Source organism: Entelurus aequoreus, linkage group LG02 (genome assembly GCF_033978785.1).
Source record: "Entelurus aequoreus isolate RoL-2023_Sb linkage group LG02, RoL_Eaeq_v1.1, whole genome shotgun sequence".
Lineage (NCBI taxonomy): Eukaryota > Metazoa > Chordata > Actinopteri > Syngnathiformes > Syngnathidae > Entelurus > Entelurus aequoreus.
This window is the reverse complement of record NC_084732.1, coordinates 59741443-59762101: the sequence shown is the minus strand read 5'-3', so window position 1 is coordinate 59762101 and position 20659 is coordinate 59741443. Positions and strand designations below refer to the sequence as shown.

The 20659-nt window shown below is 38.7% G+C and overlaps 1 protein-coding gene across 2 annotated transcripts in view; it reads left to right on the top strand.

Annotated features, from left to right (window-relative positions):
* Positions 1-20659, top strand: part of bnc1 (basonuclin zinc finger protein 1) — a 59146-nt gene that overhangs the window by 28621 nt on the left and 9866 nt on the right. For both annotated transcript variants that reach the window (XM_062068468.1, XM_062068477.1), the window contains exons 2-3: positions 5804-5906; positions 6330-6565. In XM_062068468.1, the coding sequence (XP_061924452.1) occupies positions 5804-5906; positions 6330-6565 (339 nt within the window). The remainder of the gene's footprint in view (positions 1-5803; positions 5907-6329; positions 6566-20659) is intronic.

Below are 20659 nucleotides of genomic sequence, written 5' to 3'. Positions count from 1 at the left end.
AATTGTATTTTTCAATATCAATTGGTTCAAGTCGGTCAAAAATGTTTGCATTTTAAATAAGGATTTAATATTTTTGTAATTTTGGGAAAGTGTATGCATTTTAAATCTTTCCTGTAACAGATTAAACAACAATGTTAAAGGCCTACTGAAATGAAATGTTTTTATTTAAACGGGGATAGCAGATCCATTCTATGTGTCATACTTGATCATTTTGCGATATTGCCATATTTTTGCTGAAAGGATTTAGTAGAGAACATCGACGATAAAGTTCGCAACTTTTGGTCGCTGATAAAAAAAGCCTTGCCTGTACCGGAAGTAGCGTGACGTCGCTGGTTGAAGGGCTCCTCACATTTCCCCATAGTTTACACCAGCAGCGAGAGCGATTCGGACCGAGAAAGCGACGATTACCCCATTAATTTGAGCGAGGATGAAAGATTTGTGGATGAGGAACGTTAGAGTGACGGACTAGAATGCAGTGCAAGACATATCTTTTTTCTCTCTGACCGTAACTTAGGTACAAGCTGGCTCATTGGATTCCACACTCTCTCCTTTTTCTATTGTGGATCACGGATTTGTATTTTAAACCACCTCGGATACTATATCCTCTTTAAAATGAGAGTCGAGAACGCGAAATGGACATTCACTGTGACTTTTATCTCCACGACAATACATCGATACAATACATCGGCGAAAATAAATAAACCCCTGACTGGAAGGATAGACAGAAAATCAACAATACTATTAAACCATGGACATGTAAATACACGGTTAATGCTTTCCAGCCTGGCGAAGCTTAACAATGCTGTTGCTAACGACGCCATTTAAGCTAACATAGCAACGGGACCTCACAGAGCTATGCTAAAAACATTAGCTATCCACCTACGCCAGCCAGCCCTCATCTGCTCATCAACACCCGTGCTCACCTGCGTTCCAGCGATCGACGGAGCGACGAAGGACTTCACCCGATCATAGATGCATGGAAGTCAAGGTGAGGTCGGTGGCTAGCGCGTCTGCTATCCATCTCAAAGTCCTCCTGGTTGTGTTGCTGTAGTCCGCCGCTAATACACCGATCCCACCTACAGCTTTCTTCTTTGCAGTCTTCATTGTTCATTAAACAAATTGCAAAAGATTCACCAACACAGATGTCCAGAATACTGTGGAATTTTGGGATGAAAACAGAGCTTTTTGTATTGGATCCAATGGGGTCCGAATACTTCCGGTTCAACCATTGACGTCACGCGCAAACGTCATCATATCGAAACGTTTTCAGCCGGAAGTTTGCCGGGAAATTTAAAATTGCACTTTATAAGTTAACCCGGCCGTATTGGCATGTGTTGCAATGTTAAGATTTCATCATTGATATATAAACTATCAGACTGCGTGGTCGGTAGTAGTGGGTTTCAGTAGGCCTATAACGTCTTCTGTGTGTTGGATCAATGTTAATGTGTATTTAAAGACTCTTAAATTTGTGGAAAAATATGCTAGTAACATTTTTTAAATTCTGACTGTTGGGCAGAAAAATGTTTCTAATCAAAATGGTTTAGTGACAGATTTTATATTTACTTTGCCACTCTTTAAACCAGTTTAAGGACATTTTGGTGCCATTTGCTTGTTGTACCCCTCAAAATAAACTTCAATGTATGTCTTTTTCAACTTTAAATCTTATTATACATATCTTACACTATGCAAAATGTGAACAAGAGCATACTTGCCAACCTTGAGACCTCTGAATTCGGGAGATTGGGGGGGTTAAGGAGGAGGAATTCACTGAAACTAAAGTATTTCTTATATATATATATATATATATATATATATATATATATATATATATATATATATATATATATATATATATATATATATATATATATATATATATATATATATATATATATATATATATATATAGTACAGTAAACAGTAATGAAAACACAGTTGTTCTACTAACTGTACTGTACTTGCTGCTTACTTAAAAAAAAAACACTTACCTTTCACTATTTGAGTAGCCTTTGTTCTGCCATTTGAGTACTGGCGAGCCATCTCTGAATCCGGGAACATATCCTTCACGGATTTGTTGAAAAAATCCGCAAATGAGAACGGAATGTTGCTTGCAAGGTGGCCCATAATACTACGTTGCCGCCGCCTTGTGCTTCTCTGACCGTTCATGAGTGACTATATCCATTCGGCCACCGTGTTATGGGTTATAGATAAACCTATGAATAACGGAGACATATATAATAGTCTCCTTTTCAGGTGAGAGGACGCTAAAGCCAGTGCCTTTATGCCACGCCCCCAATATTGTTTGTCCGGCTGGAAATTTTGGATACTACAACTTGCCGTAGTTTTGAAGCAATGCATGATGGGAATCCGGATGTTGTGTTTCAGTGTATTAACGTGCCGGTTGGTATAAACACACGCTGAGAAATAGCTCAGTGCCTGCCTACTTTATGGGTTATAGACAAACCTATGGATAACAGAGACATATATAATAGACTCCTTTTCAGGTGAGAGACGACGCTAAAGGCAGTGCCTTTAAGGCACGCCCCCAATATAGTTGTCCAGCTGGAAATCGGGAGATTTTGGGGAGAATGGTTGTCCCGGGAGATTTTCGGGAGTCTCCCGGAAAATTCGGGAGGGTTGGCAAGTATGAACAAAAGTGAACAGAATATATGGCAAATGCATAAAGTTTAGCCTCATGGCATTTATGCTAATAGCATGTTGACACGTTACAGTGATTCAACAAAAATTTAAATTAAATCACTTAAAAATAGAATGTAGCTACGTAACTGTGCTTGGATTTTAACTCCCACTCAAAGTTTAACTAAGATAAATAGGTGAACTTACTTTTGTTCTTCTCATGACCTGATGTGAATGATGCAAGTTCCTGTGGACCGTTTAACTTGAAAAAAAATACTAAACATTGAAGTATTTAATTGGTTATATTTCATGGTAAATTTCAGAAAGCAGGGGAGAACAACTAATGCTATTTTTCTACTGTTAAAGGTAGTTTAAATTCATGTTGAAAAATGTATTCAATAAATATGTAATGTTGCTTTATAAGAAAAGCCTCAGTGGTAGAAAGTGAAATCACGTGGATGAAGACATGGAGGACAAGCACGGCTCTCTGTGCAGAGCAAAGTATCCCACGAAAGAAGGGGGTGAAGGACCCCACCCCATTCACCAAGCAGTGCAGACAGAGCGAGGTCCAGCAGAGGAGCTCAGCATGCTGCTGGAGTATCCAAAGCCCACTGATCATACATTATAGATGCAGAGAGTGAGCTCTACAACATGAAGCACTAACAACACCAGCTTTGATCATAAATCTCAGATGCTTTTCCTTCACTTTCTGTACACTAAATGTTTTCTTTTTTTTTATTTCAGTGAGACAGGGCAAACAAGCGCATACATTTTTATTGTATCAGTGCTCTTGAGCACTCTGTCAGGTTCTTGCCAGGTCAGCAGCGAACCACAAAAACATACAATTCCTTACTTTGACGTCTGTGTGTCCTAGACTTTGTGTTCCTGTTCTTTATGAAAAGACCCATTAGCAGACAAGCTGAACACTTCAACCCTCTCAAGTCAGCTTACCTTTGTGTGTCTGTGTGTGTCTGGCATTGATTGGTTTTGATGCATTTGCTGGTCCAAGTATGTCCAAGTCCTCTTGTTACTTTAGCCATGAATTCAGGCAGTAGAAAAGTAAAATAGGACCACGAAATGACTTTGTAAAAAAAGGTCAGCGCATTATCCCCTCCTAAGACACAGACAAATTAAAGCAGCAAAATAAATGAATACAATATACCACAATAGTTTTTTGTTGTCAGAAAATATATTTTCTAGCAACAACAGTATCAGAAGTGAATACTCTTCTCTGCTGTCAAATCCTCTTGAGAGTCTGCGTTCTCTGCAGTGGACATTTTTTGGGGGGTCAATTTCTTTTGTCAGGTTTAGAATAAATGATCTGATATGCAAAACACAGATGTTCACTGCAAAGGGCACTGGTTCTTATGACATGAAAAAGTAGCAAGTGCTCATGTGCACCACAAAAGACTATCCTCAAAACGACATTATGTCCCCGAATCGACCTCAAACTATTGATAAAACACTTAAGTTGCATCTTTAACCACAATTAATGTCTCAATAAAAAAAGGATGTCCTGGTTGCAATGGGAGTACAGTTATTTGATTTTCATTGAACATTTCACTGGGAATACAGGCACTTTTTTATTCTTGACTGTCTTTCAAAATAAGACTTGGAAATATGTGTTCTCAACAAAAGACCAAAATGTTTTGATAGTTTTCGGGAAGTAATTATATGCAGTGTTTCACATACATTAATTCATTTAACTTTAGGGCCACCACAAACAAAACAAATTTAAAAAAAAAAACATTTTCTTTAGTTACCATTATCTTTTTATTATTATTAAGATTTGGCTTTACCGAAAAGAAACGTTGTGTTCCAGGTGATATACCTGTATGTGCTGCCCTTTCCTGGAAATAATGTTTCAAATACATTTGTATTAGAGTTTGAGGTTTAAGTAACAGGCTCTGCATACAGCAGTACATTGGCCGAGTAGCACAAAGTTAGCAGTAGTGATGTGGGATAACCTTGATTTTCTTTCTGATTCGATACCGAATAAAATTCAGGCTGGTATTGGCAACACCGAACCAATACCGATACTTTGTGCAAGTATACCTAATGTGCCTGGTTAAATTTAAAAAGTAATGTATTTCAAGTGTCGCTGCTCTTGAGGAATCTAATCTTCAAACAACATAAAATCAGAAGGCAGAATAAATGATGGCGTTATTCCTATCATATTTATATTCAACTACCGGTATGTATGTAGTTTCTCCAAATTGCATACAATAAAATGACTTGAACAATAAAAACACACACTTGCTGTATGTACCTTGCGCTAAACAGCATGTGCAATCTATAAAATAGTGTGTACAATTACTATTACTATACTCATTTACTGCACATTCATGTTGTCATGCTCCTACCTGTGGCATTTTGCTATATTTTCAAACAAGCAGGAGACATGTACCACTTTTTATGGGCATTTTAGAAGCAATCGTGCGATGCATCTACATTGACAAAACTTTTTTTTCTTTTCTTTTTTTACTCCTGAAGGGGTACAGGAGGGAGGCTGTACGAGTGTGATTAAAATGCAAAAAATGCCTACTTCAAGAAGTTTTTAATCATAAAGGATAAATGTCGGTAATATATATCCATTCATGTGAAATTCATAAAAAAAATATATTATATGACACCAAAACGCATCAACTGAATTCGTTTTAATCAGCCCCCTAAATCATCCAGCAGCTATGAAATTATAAAAAGATGTTGCTGAATAAATGATGTGTCTAATATTTATTATTTCTGACCATCTAAACATGTTGAAACGTTCACATGCATCGTTTGTCTTCTCAGCACGAGCATTCGTCTCTCACAGCCGTGTGTAGAACAGTGTCAGTTTGCCTGCACGTGTTTTTCAAATGTGCCAATTAAAACGCAAAATAGTGTCCCCAAAACAGTGAGGAGTGTTGAAAAATCACATTGCGCATGCTGTGTAATATATTTGCATTTTATAGTAATGAAGACCGAGATGCAGAATGGATTGCACGTCTTATTCTGTTCACTTAAGAGACGCAATCCACTTTGCACAGGTTTAGTAGATCAACTTTGCACGTGTTTTAGTACATGCAAATCAGGCCCAAAGCATAAACAGAAAATACTAAGAATAAAAGCCCTTCCTACTTGTCAAACACATTTTATTTTTGTAATCTTCAAAAATTGTTTGCAGGCTATCTGTTGCACTTTGGTGAATTGCAACTGCGTCAACTTCAAGCCTGGGAAGTTGAAGCGACGACAGTGTGAACACTGCAAGCATGGCTGGGTTGCACATGGTAAGATGCCGATTGCTTTGTCCTTCCTTTTCATCAGTTAAATGTGTCAACAGCTTTAAAATGTCTTGATCAAAAACAGTGCATGACATTTTTGTTTATTTTTTCACGGATTTCAAAGACATTTACAAGCGTTGGTATAATGTATGTTCCACAATTTTTACACGGCCAAAAAAAAAAGGCATGGCAAAGTTCTCCGAGTAAAATGAATCACAGGCCTTGAGTCACACTTATGGGCGTGTGTCTCTTTTAGGCAGGTAGGCCGTGTCCGCAGTCTGGATGGGAGAATACGAACAAGAGAAATGTGCATAACTTCAAGTGTGTAGAAAACAGTAATGCGCAAAGGAAAGAATAGGGCCAACAGTGAATATGATTTTGCAATGTAATGTCAAGTCGTTTGAACATGTATCTATCTGTATGTTGTAGCTCTCAGCAAGCTGAAGGTGCACCAAATGTACCAGAGCAGCCAGGTGGAGATTGTGCATTCCAACGTGGTGTTTGACATCTGCAGCTTGATGCTGTATGGTACCCAAGCTATTCCCATCCGCCTCAAGATCCTTCTGGACCGCCTTTTCTCTGTCCTCAAACAGGAAGAGGTTATCCAAATCCTCAATGCACTCGACTGGACATTGCAGGACTACATACGAGGATATGTTCTTCAGGTAAAACACATATTTTTGGCAGACCCATGAAACTTTCTCAAAAGAGCATCTTTTTTTTTAATCCGACAGATTAAGTCACCAAATATATTAAAATCATAATTACTATTTGGGTAAAAACACTTCCATGAGTTGAGTCAAATTCCACAAACCGTTCTTGCTCAGTACAATTAGGGATGGTTTGATCCGATACTCAGGATCTGTATTCATCCGATACTTGACAAATTGTATATTGTAAAAATATTTTTGACGTGCCCGAAAGAATCCAAAAGCAAAAACTTTCACGGAAAATGCTCTATTTGTTTAAGATGTAAACGGACGCAGCGTCTGCAACGCAATGTAGTACGATAGCTAACTAGCACAGTTTTTGGAATAAATAACAAAGCACCATCATGTCAGCTGTGTGAAGTTACTTTACCTGCAAATGAGAGTGAAACACAGTGCAATTTGTATGACATGAGTGTTTTTTTGGAAGATAAAGTTTGCAAGGAAAATATTAGAACATTTACAAATATTGCAGAAAACAAAGTGCAAATGAAAAGCAACAAGCAGATCTGTCGAGAAAATTTAGAAACAAAATAATAACAATAAACACTACTCCATAAGACCAGGAAGCAGAACCAAAAAGGTGTGGAGCAACAAGGCAGTCAGCAAGTAGCCAGATAAATAATTGACAGAAGTATTTTTCAATTTCAATTCCAATTTATATAGGATAGGATAGAACTTTAATTTTGTAACTTTTTAATTGTTTAACTTTTAATTTTTTTAATTTCGATTCCAATTTATAATTTTTTTTAGGATTGAACTTTAATTTCATTGCATTTAAAAAGTAACACAGATCCGTTCAACAGCAGACATACATTTTACAAGGTGACAAAACAGGAACACTTACGGTGCCCCATAAAATATGGTAAAACATTCAACATCAGAAACAAGAACAACTTGTTTGCAAGTGGGAAAATGCATTTGATTTAAAAATAAACAGGTAATGGACTTTGAAGAAACAGGAAGAATACTCCAATCCGATATGATTTATTCATAATTTGAATTTCAATGATATACGGCCTATTTATGGATGAATTTTAGGGACTGTAAAACTTGGATAAGTGATACGTCTAAGAGAATAGAGAGCTGCATACTGAACCAAAATGTGTTTTACGTATAGTGGGACATGTAAGGAAGTACATTTAAAAAGAAACAAAATCTAGTGAAAGTTTAAGATTAAGCAAAATAACAGCCTCACATTACAATGAGTCCTGATGGACATCGCAGAACAAAGCTGCACAGTTATATCAAATGTTGAGAGGTTTGGGGATAAAGTCAAAAGTGTTTTGGTAAACATCAGCATAATCTTGTACAGGAACTAACAATTGTGAAATGATTATTTTTCCTAACTGGAAATTAAAAACTATGGATCGATCTGTAGAGGGAACCCAAACAGCCATACATTTTCTTACAAATATAATCAATATGTGGTTTAATGGTAAGCTCAGGGTGGACAAAGGTATTCAAATACATAACCTCGCTCTTGTAGCGTTCCATCACTAAAATTGATATACTACTCTGGGAAATGAGTATCACCATAAAAATGATCTTTTCAGATTGAACAAGTTTGCTGTTATCAAACCAGTGTTATACAGTATTGAAGTCTTGTTGCAAATTATACTTTATTGGTTATACGTCATAATTGGAATGGTAAATAACAGTCATTGGTATATATACATGACAGATTGAGCAGATTTGAGGTAAATCATTAATGAAAAAAGAGAAAAGAAGTGGCCCTAAAATCGAACCTTGTGGAACACCTCTATCGACTAACATTTGATTGGATTGGCAACCACTAAGAGAAGCATGTCAAAATCTATAGTGAAGATAAGAGTTAAATCAATGAACAACATTTTGAGTCAGTCCAATATGATGCAGTTTGTCCAGGAGAAGATTATGGTCGACCATATCAAAAGCTTTTGATAATTCAATAAAAATTGCACCTGTAAGTTAGTGAGTCTGATGCAGAAAACAAGTCATTTGTGTTGTAGAAAAATAAAGACAAAAACCAGATTAATATGGAGATAAAATATTAGCTTGAGTGACTTGAAATAACTAATAAAAAACTAAGTTTTTAGAAAACATTTGCAATAACAAAGATTATGGAAATTGGTCTATAGGTATTTGCATCAGTTGATTCTCCACCTTTTAAAAAGAGGAACAACTCCGGCAGATTTTCATACGGAGGGAAAAGGTTGTGTGGACAAAGAGAGAAAAATAATATATCAGCCAAAGGATACATCAGTATGTGAGCAGCAAGTTTCATAAATTTAACTTCAAGACTAAGGCACCAGTACTACAACTCACTTTCAACTCACAGATGGCATAAAACACATCAAGAGGCTTAATTTTCCTGAAGGAAAAACTATTCGGATAAGAAGAAATAACATCGTTCAACCATGGAATAAAAAGGTAGTATGCAACGTACGAGAAACAAAAGAGAAGGGCTCATTAAAAGCATTAGATGAGAGTGGGATTGAAGATAGTATTACTCTTGATATAAAGCTGATTAATAGAGCGTTTGCTGCTTTTGTTAAGAATTGTATTTAAATGTCTCCAAAACTGCCAAGTGGAAAAATGTATCATTATAAAAATTCAGGTTAAGCATTCTTTGATTTGGTTTTAAAGTTAAAGTTAAAGTACCAATGATTGTCACACACACACACTAGGTGTGGTGAAATTTGTCCTCTGCATTTGACCCATTCCTTTGTTCACCCCCTGGGAGGTGAGTGAGCAGTGGGCAGCAGCGGTGCCGCGCCCGGGAATCATTTTTCGTGATTTAACCCCCAATTCCAACCCTTGATGCTGAGTGCCAAGCAGGAGGTAATGGGTCCCAGTTTTATAGTCTTTGGTATGACTCGGCCGGGGTTTTGAACTCACAACCTTCCAATCTCAGGGCGGACACTCTAACCACTAGGCCACTGAGTAGGTGGCTCTCTTTGAATGGGCTTATCAGGTCGGAGTTTATCTGGGGAAGATGTGAGCCTTTAACTCTGATGCTTCTTATGGGAGTATGTTTTTTTGCAACCTTTATTTACCAAGGATATTCCCATTTAGATTACAAATCCAAATTTTCAAGGGAGTCCTGCACATTCATACACCAGTGTAAGTGCCACTGGGAGCAAAGTGGGGATCGAGCCGCTCTAACATCCGAGCCACGTCGATCCCGATCTATTAGATTAGTTGCTTCATAACAAAATAAGTCCCAGCCATCATCAACATAAGGAATTGACTGAAATATGTCCGAGTTAATACTGATCAAATTACTTATGAAGAGATAAAAGTAATTTTTTTTTACACTGTCTAATTTCATAGTCGGAAAGTCGAACCTTGGATTTAGAAGGAGCAGTGGGGTTTTCATTCTGGTCGTGGAACTATGGACCAAGTCTATACTCTCGGCAGGATCCTTAGGGGTGTCTGGAAGTTCGCCCAACCAGTCTACATGTGTTTTGTGGACATAAAAAACGCATTTGATTTTGTCCCTCGGGAAGTCCTGTGGAGAGTGCTCAGAGAGTGTGGGGTATTGGACTGCCTGATTGTGGCATCCGCTCCCTGTCTGGACAGTGTCAGAGCTTCCCAGTTTCCAGTTAGGCTTGGATTCCGCCAGGGCTGCCCTTTGTCACATTTTCTTTACAACTTTTATGGACAGAATGTCTAGGCACAGTCAGGACGTTGAGGGTATCCAGTTTGGTGGCTGCAGGATTAGGTCTTTGTGAATATTGCGGTCCTCTTGGCTTTATCTGACCAAGATCTTTAGCTCTCACTGGATTAGTTCGCAGCTGAGTGTGAAGCGACTGGGATGAGAATCAGCACTTTCAAGTCTGAGTCCATGGTTTTCGCTTGGAAAAGGGTGGAGTGCCATCTCCGGGTTGGTAAAGCGATCTTGCTCCAAGTGGAGGAGTTCAAGTACCTGAGAGTCTTGTTCACGAGTGAGGGAAGAGTGGTTCGTGAGATCGACAGGTGGATTGGTGTAGCGTCTGCAGTAATGCGGACCCTGTATCGGTCTGTCGTGGTGAAAAAGGAGCTAAACCGGAAGGCAAAGCTCTCAATTTACCGGTCAATCTATGTCCCTATACCCACTGATGGTCATGAGCTTTGGCTTATGTCTGAAAGGACAAGATAACGGGTACAAGCAGCCAAAATGAGTTTCCTCCGTCGGGTGATTGGGGCTCTCCCTTAGAGATAGTGTAAGAATAGGGATAATGTTTGTTAAGAAATTATCGAGTCATCTTATCGAACCGATTCCTTATCGAATCTCTTATCGAATCCAGATAGGTTGTTGTGTGTGCGCTGAGTTCCAAAAGCCATAGATGTTATATGACTGGGCCGGCACGCTGTTTATATGGAGGAAAAGCGGACGTGACTGAGGACAGCATGCGGCTGTTAAAGGGTGAAAGTTTCAGGTGAGAGAGGACGCTAAAGGCACGCCCCCAGTGAGCATATAGTGCTGCTATGTGCGTTGTAAATAAAAAAATTGCCGACAAACACATCACCAACATGGACGAGGTGCCGCTCACTTTCGACATCCCGGTGAAGCACACTGTGGAGAAGAAGGGGACCAGAACGGTAGCGAATCGATACGCACAACGGGGCAAAAGAAGTCAGCTTTTACTGTTGTGCTAGCTTGCTATGCTAATGGACAACGAGACTGACTTTGAAAATGGAGAGGGAATCTGGCGTGTTTGATGGAGAACTTGCCCAGCTGTTCATTTCGGACACAGAAGATAAGGACTTTGATGGATTTGTGGATGAGGAGGGATCAAAAAATAATGTGAGTACATTGATAAATACTTCAATAAAGTGCAACTGAACTCAGCTTTGCTCCTGCTGCCTTTTTAAAACAGCGTCCATGCATGCTACCGTATGTTTTAAGATAGCGTATGTTTAACCATGCCTGCACCCCAAAATACGCTGCGCCTTATTTATGCGTTAAATGCAGAAGCAGCTCCTGATTTTAAGATGGATAATCGTTAACCCTTTTAAATGATCAATTGTACTTTATAAAAATAACAAAAAATTTAAAAAGTAGCTTTCAAAAGAGCCTAAAACCATGCCTGTACTCCAGATGATTTGATGACAACTTTACTTTAGATATGACTTTTTTCGACATTTTAGCCAATACATCCCTAAATGCTTACGAGGCTAAAATAAAACAACTTAACAATTTATATAATTTCCATGAATTGTCAATATAAAAAAAGAAATCACATTATTGGGGAATTATCTGTAAATGTATTACAATTGCTCCTTACATGCAAATTATGCGCTGTCCGTATAGGACACCAAAATCACTAAAATCTCAGTAAAGAAAGCACATTGCTGCCGTGAGGTACATTTTCAGTACTTGGTCAGTCCGAGGCAAAAGAGAAAACATCCAATTCCGCTTAGGGCCCCTGCGTATACGATAGTATTCCAAGAAAGGTAAAGCATTTTTTGGAGCACATCTTTCAAACTGTGCTGGTCGGCCGCAATCAGGTTCAATACCCTGGAAGATACGAGGTACAGCAGGGAAAGGGTTCTTTCAAGGTTGCTGTGGTCTGACTGCTGTGCAGAGTAAATTTGTAAATGTCACGTCTCTGTCTTACGTTGGGGCCAAACTGGCGGAGTCTTCATGAACAAACAGCGTCAGCTCTCATGTCGATTAGAACATCATCAAGTATTCTCGTCGGGCTGCTTTAATTCATGTTAGCTCATCTAATGGCGGGGGTAGAGTCAGAATCCTCGACAGGCCCTCAATGAATGCTCTGTGATGAAATATTAATTATGGTTACAGCACGGAGCTGCTCCTCACTTTCAAAGACAGATAAACCGACATGTGATCACTACTGGGCCAAGGGAGAGGGCTGCTCTTGTTCGTTCAATATGGACCCTCTTTTTCAAATATGATTTTTTTGATAGTATATACTGTATGTGTGTCATCTCATTTTCATGCTGTCAACATGCTGAATTTATAGGTATGCTTATGCCTAAACTACTGAAGGGTTGTGACAGAACAGCATCAATTTGATTGATTGATTTAAACTTGTATTAGTAGATTGCACAGTACAGTACATATTCCGTACAATTGACCACTAAATGGTAACACCCGAATAAGTTTTTCAACTTGTTTAAGTCGGGGTCCACGTTAATCAATTCATGGTACAAATATATACTATCAGCATAATGCAGTCGTCACACAAGTTAATCATCAGAGTATAGTATACACATTGAATTATTTACAATATTTACAATTCGTGGAGTGGGATGTGGAGGGGGTTGGAGCGGGGGGGTTAGGTTGGGTTGCTATCAGCACTTCAGTCATCAACAATTATATCATCTGAGAAATGGACATTGAAACAGTGTAGGTCTCACTTCGTAGGATATGTACAGCGAGCGGTGACCATAGTGAGCTCAGAAAGCATAAGAACAAGTATATACATTTGATTATTTACAATCCGGGGAGGTGGGATGTGGTGGGGGGAGGGGGTTAGGCTAGGGTTGTAGTTGACTGGAGGTGTTCTTTTAGTGCGGTTTTGAAGGAGGATAGAGATGCACTTTCTTTTACACCTGTTGGGAGTGCATTCCATATTGATGTGGCATAGAAGAAGAATGAGTTAAGACCTTTGTTAGATCGGAATCTGGGTTTAACGTGGTTTGTGGAGCTCCCCCTGGTGTTGTGGTTATGGCGGTCATTTACGTTCTGGAAGTAGTTTGACATGTACTTCGGTATCAGGGAGGTGTAGCGAATTTTATAGACTAGGCTCAGTCCAATATGGTTCGCTCGTACCTCATATATAAGGTCACGCTTCTTTTCATTTTGGGTACTGTATGTAAAATGCAAAACATTAAACTTCTTAACTTTTGTGACATTAACAACTTTTTTAAACACTCCAACTAACCTCTAGCATGTTAGTCTAAAAATAAATGAAATCCTCAATTTAAAAAAAGTACTTTTAAAAAAGCGCAACGATGCAGATAAGTGTGACAGTTTGACATTAATGAATGATTATTTTATTCCTAGTAAAATGCAGAAAATCATGCAATCTATTCTTGGCAGTGGTGGTGTGGTCAAGGGTGTGGTTGGGGACGTGTACAGGGCAGCATCCATATGACATCATATGATTTGCAAAAAAGAAAAAAGTTATCTAAAGTATATATACTGTATGTATATACATATATACTGTATACTTTGTATAGGTATATGCTTTTGTATCCATCCGTTTATTTTCTGCTGCTTGTCCCTCTAGGACAGGGGTAGGGAACCTATGGCTCTCGAACCAGATGTGGCTCTTTTGATGAGTGCATCTGGCTCTCAGATGAATCTTAGCTGACATTGCTTAACACGATAAATAATTAATAATTCCGCTGGTAATCACAGTGTTAAAAATAACGTTCAAAATATAAAACATTCTCATGCATTTTAATGCATCCATCCGTTTTCTACCGCACCTGTTCAAGAAGTCGCATTAATGGTAAGAAGTATTTTATTTATTATTGGTTAGCTTCAGAATAACAATGTTATTAAAAAGAATAAGATACTTATTATACTCTGAAAATGTTGGTCGTACTTAAAAATGCACGCATTTAGTTGTATTCAGTGTTAAAAAATATTATATGGCTCTCACGGAAATACATTTTTAAATATTTGGCTTTCATGGCTCTCTCAGTCAAAAAGGTTCCAGACCCTTGCTCTAGAACAGTGGTTCTTAACCTGGGTTCGATCGAACCCTAGGGGTTCTGTGAGCCAGCCTCAGGGGTTCGGCAGAGCCTGCGCCGCGGAGGTCAAGACACACCCAACTCATCGTGTAAATAAAAACTTCTCCCTATCGGCGTATTATGGATACCCCCAAACAATGTTACCTCTAATTTTCCATCTGATTTGCAGATGTGTAATTTGTTGTGAGTTCATATGTTGGTTTTGTTCTTTGAACAAGGGGATGTTCATGCACGGTTCATTTTGTGCACCAGTAAAAAAAAACATAACTTTGTCTTCAATTAGAATTTTTTATTTATTTATTTTTTCACTAAAGGGTTCGGTGAATGCGCATATGACATTTTTGGGGTTCGGTACCTCGAATAAGGTTAAGAACCACTGCTCTAGGATATAAAGATATATCTGTGTGACAAAATGGCATTATTAGTTATTAAAATTAATTCATACAAAACCCAAAACCAATGAAGTTGGCATGTTGTGTAAATCGTAAATAAAAACAGAATACAATAATTTGCTAATCCTTTTCAACCTATATTCAATTGAATAGACTGCAAAGACAAGATACCTAATGTTCGAACTGGTAAACATAGTTATTTTTGCAAATATTAGCTCATTTGGAATTTGATGCCTGCAACATGTTTTAAAAAAGCTGGCACAAGTGGCAAAAAAAGACTGAGAAAGTTGAGGAATGCTCATCAAACACTTATTTGGAACCTCCCACAGGTGAACATGCTAATTGGGAACAGGTGGGTGCCATGATTGGGTATAAAAGCAGCTACCGTAAAATGCTCAGTCATTCACAAACAAGGATGGGGCGAGGGTCACAACTTTGTGAACAAATGTGTTAGCAAAGTGTTGAAAAGTTTAAGAACAACATTTCTCAACGAGCTATTGCAAGGAATTTAGGGATTTCACCATCTACGGTCCGTAATATCGTCAAAAGGTTCAGAGAATCTGGAGAAATCACTGCACGTAAGCAACAATGCCCGTGACCTACGATCCCTCAGGCGGTACTGCATCAAAAAGCGACATCAGTGTGTAAAGGATATCACCACATGGGCTCAGGAACACTTGAAACCACTGTCAGTAACTACTGTTTGTCGCTACATCTGTAAGTACAAGTTAAAACTCTACTATGCAAAGCGAAAGCCATTAATCAACAACACCCAGAAACTTTGTACACCCCTGGTTTGTTTACAAACTTTATATTATTTGGGCCTCCCTGGATGTTTGGCAGATAGGGAAACAGTCCTTTGAATTAGAGACAAAATAACTTGCGGTTGTTAATTGATAGTTTCTACAATGAAGTTACTGTAAAACTAAGCACACAAAGAAAACCACATTAATGTACACATGAAGTGCACATATATGTAGGACTCATGTAAAATCCACAATGCAGTTAGATATAAACTGGAACAAAAAGCAATGGAAGCATACAGGATAATTGGCACTTGTGACACTAGGTGACTAGGGTGGTGCTGTTGTGTGTGCCAGTTTGCGCCTACGGCCCCTCCGGCCACCACCTATCATTCATTCATCATTCATTCACCAGTGTGAGCGGCACCGGGGGTAAGGGTGAAGTGTCAAAATTTGAAGTATGCATTTTTTGCATCTTGAGCACATACAGTAAGTGCAGCCTCCCTCTCATGCACCTTCACCAGTAAAAAAAAAAAAGGGGAAAAAAAGTGATGTCACTGTAGATGCACTGCACACCTGCTGCTATAATGCCCATTAAAAGTGATACATGTCTCCTGCTTGTTTGAAAACATAGCATAACGCCACATTTAGGAGCATGATAAAATGAATGTGATGTAAATAGGAGTGTCTCCGTGGTGATGCCCCTGTAATACACGCAAAATCCTCATTAGGCGGTTTGCACCACTTTTCAATTGCAGACAGAGTTTTGGTAGATCACACGCAACACGCCCACTAATAGTAAATGCTATTTTATTAATATTTTATTGCACACGCTGTTTAGCGGGAGGTATTTAGATCTTAGTAAATCTAGGGTGTTGCTGTTGTGTGTGACGTGTGGAGAGCGGGAGAGTGAACGTGGTCTCGTGAGAGTTTGAGTGCCCGTGTGATGAGTGTCTGAGAGTGAGTTGCGGCTAACAGCAGCTCATGTAAAAATGTGTTTATGCTCACTGGCTTTGTTACCGCTGTTCATAAAGCATCTGAGAGTGCATCTCCGACTGCGTCTCTCCTCCACTGCAGGGCATTACAATACAAAGAACAAAACTATTGAGAGACTAACAAAACTTAGCATTGTGATGTTTTAAGCTTGTGCAAATGTTTAACAAATGTGTTTTTATTGGAACAAGGGGACATTGAACTATTTCTACTAACAGGCATATAGTCACCAAACTCTGTGGAAATAAATATTGATCACTAACTTTGAATTACTAGGCCAGTCTGCTGCTCTGCACTACAGATGCCTGTTGCTTCAAACCTCTAAATCTAATTGTAAAACACAAATCATAGACAATGTTATCCATCCATCCATTTTCTACCGCTTATTCCCTTTGGGGTCGCGGGGGCGCTGGAGCCTATCTCAGCTACAATCGGGCGGAAGGCAGGGTACACCCTGGACAAGTCGCCACCTCATCGCAGGGCCAACAATGTTATGTGAAACATAATTGCCAGTCTAGTGCAGCACATACATGACCTTCCTGTAATGTCAGTCTACCCCAGGGCAGCTGTGGCTACAAATGTAGCTTACCACCACCAGGTGTGAATGAATGATGGGTTCCCACTTCTCTGTGAGCGCTTTGAGTATCTAATAATAGAAAAGCGCGATATAAAATCTAATCCATTATTATTATTATTATTATTAAATAAGGTTTTTTTTACACATGTTTTCTATGAGAAACACTATTATTTAAAGTTATCCGTGCCAACTGAGCAATGGTTGCACACTGCTTTCATCTCTTTCACCTGTCTTTGTTTTTTACCGGGAAGCTGTACTAAAGTTTTGAGTGTACTAAAACATGTGCAAACTTGATATCACAATCATAGCTGATCTACTAAACGTGTATAATAACCAAACTGTAACGGAAACTGAGGAACTCTTTTTTTAGCATACTAACACATCGGCGTGCTACGGTATTAACCGTAAAAACTAACTAAGGCTTAGCCGCATCCTCCAAGATTTTTAAATCCTAATTAAAAAAAAAGACATGTGTGTTCTTGTCTCTCATAGAGATTGCGAATGACAGGCAAAAATTCCAAAAAAAAGTGCAGTTCCCCTTTAATTGAGCAGAATAAAGCTTGCAATTCATTTTGCGTCTCTGTCTTGATTAATCAATCAATCAATCAATCAATGTTTATTTATATAGCCCTAAATCACAAGTGTCTCAAAGGGCTGTACAAGCCACAACGACATCCTCGGTATAGAGCCCACATACGGGCAATGAAAACTCACCCCAGTATACATAATATACAAAACATGTGCGGATAATCAAAACACCCACAATACTGGGAGGACAAAACGCAAATATATTATACAGCCCACGCAATGTGATTTATCAACACTCATCACCGTTTTGGGAGCACTATTTTGCATTTTATTTAGAACGCGTAAATTGACAGTTATGCACACAGCTGTGAAAGAGGAGTGCCTGTGCTGCAAAGACATACGATGGACAGAGAATCCGCCCTCTGTGTACATTTTCAACATATTTGGATGGTCAGATTTAAAAAAATATTACACACATTATCTATTCATCATCCTTTTATAATTTCATAGTTGCTAGATGATTTAAGGGGCGGATTAAAACAAAATCAATTGATGCGTTTTGGTGTCATTTAATTTTTTTTAAAAATGATGTTCATTTATCACATAGAATATATTTTACAAAGACATATCCTATATGATAAAAACTTTTTGAAGCAGTGACGTGCAGTGAGGTTTGAGGTTGGGGAGGCACTGACCCACTAGTCAGATTTACAAACATACAGTGTGATGCTAAGTCACTGACTCACAAGTCAGATTTACAAACATGACAGTATGATGCAATGGCACTGGCTCAAAATCCCAAAAACACACAGTATGATGCTAGAATAAAACATTTCAACACACTAAGCACACAATTAATACAGCACTGCAGAGCAGACACTAGACCAGGGTTCCCCAAACTTTTTGACTCAGGGGCAGCATTGGGTTAAAGAAATTTGGCCTGGGGCCAGGATGTGTGTGTTTGTGTGTGTGTGTGTGTGTGTGTGTGTGTGTGTGTGTGTGTGTGTGTGTGTGTGTGTGTGTGTGTGTGTGTGTGAGTGTGTGTGTGTGTGTGTGTGTGTGTGTGTGTGTGTGTGTGTGTGTGTGTGTGTGTGTGTGCGTGTGTGTGTGTGTATTATATATATATATATATATATATATATATATATATATATATATATATATATATATATATATATATATATATATATATATATATATATATATATATATATATATATATTAAGGCTGTGAATCTTTTGGGTGTCCCACGATCCCCCAGCATTCCTCAACTTTATCAGTATTTATTGCCACCTTTCCCAACTTATTTGTCACGTGTTGCTGGCATCAAATTATAAAGTTAATGATTATTTGCAAAAAAAAAAATGTTTATCAGTTTGAACATCAAATATGTTGTTTTTGTAGCATATTCAGCTGAATATGGGTTGAAAATTATTTGCAAATCATTGTATTCCGTTTATATTTACATCTAACACAATTTCCCAAACGGGGTTTGTAGTTTTAATGCCGTGATTTAAATAGTCCGGCCCTCGTGTGTATCCCTCCATGCGGCCCCTGAGCTCAAATGAGTTGGACACCCCTGATGTACAGTATTACAGTATATGTAACAGCTGCAGCAACAACAAAAAAGGGCAGCATAAAATAGAGACTAGATCCAGCAGAAAATAGACATTATAAACAAAGTGAGGTAGCTAACAGAAGCGGTTGGACAAATAAAAATAAAAACTTGAGACTTCCTGCGGGCCAGATTTTGGACGCTGGCAGACCGTGTTCGGCCCGCGGGCTGTAGTTTGGGAACCCCTGCACTAGACAGTATATCTTACCTTTACTTGTAAATGAAGTCCATTCGCCTTTCCTTCTGGACAAAGACCTCTATGACTTTGTTGTAGAAGTCCTCCTTTCTCTTTTATAAGTCTCTCTTTCTCAAGTGAGATCCACCTCCACTTCGACAAGTCTGGCTGCATTAATCTCCTTTTTATTGTCATTTCTGATCACATCACCTCCTGCTTCTATCAAATCATTCTGTATGATGTGCTAGTAAACACAATGGATGTTTCCAGGTGTTTAGCTAAACGTTCATCTTTTTCTGCATAAGACTGCAATAGTTCCACATAATTCCCAGGATTGGAGGAGCTTGCACTCTCATCGTTACCACCAAATGCAAGCTCCTGTTTCCCCAAAAATCAAGTGGTGTTTATCAGGTCTTTTAATATCTCACCATTTTCCTTTACATTGGCATTGTGGATGCTGATATTTAGTCTCCATTGTTCATTTAGAGCCAGATCAATAAGTGATATTACAAAAGTTTTGAAAAAAATCTGATCTTGAATGTGTGCAGATGAGATTTCATGTTTTTTGAGGCTTCTTGGCAGGTTTTTCAGATCAGTATATCCCATCCAAACACGGTCACTCGTTGAGAATAAAAGGCAGGGAAAGCAATAAAGAATTGTTTTGTAGCACAGCCACAAAGCCATTCTTTTCCAGTATACCAATCGTTTTGAAATGAACAAGTTATTTTCTGTCCTCGGACCACACTCGTTTGAATCAAATCTGGCAGCTCTGGCGTTGGTCTCCCAATATTAATGACTTCTTGCTTTGATTGAAAGTCCAGTCTTGAAAAATTCCTTATTTTAAAAATAAAATCTTCCATTTTTAGGGCGAAAAAGCATCATAGTTTGCAGGAAGCGTAGCAGTTGTTGTCTGCTGTTTTCTTCTTCTACTTCTTGAGGGTTCATGAACTTTTGAACTGCAAGTTCACAATATATCGCCCCCTACTGTGAGGCAGAGGTACTTGCTGCCTGATGGCCTGCCTTTTCTCCGTGGCAACAAGCACGCGCCCCCTCGCACGCACACGCTCAATACACTTTGTGTGTAGCCGTGGAGGCACCACCTGTGTCTGCCTCACTTCTCGTTATTTTGATCAGGAAACACGGAATTTCCGTGATTTTGACCATGAAAATGATCAAAATATAATAATAATAATAATAATGGATTAGATTTTATATCGTGCTTTTCTATTATTAGATACTCAAAGCGCTCACAGAGAAGTGGGAACCCATCATTCACATACTTGCCAACCTTGAGACCTTCGAATTCGGGACATTGGGGGGGGCGGGGTTTGGTG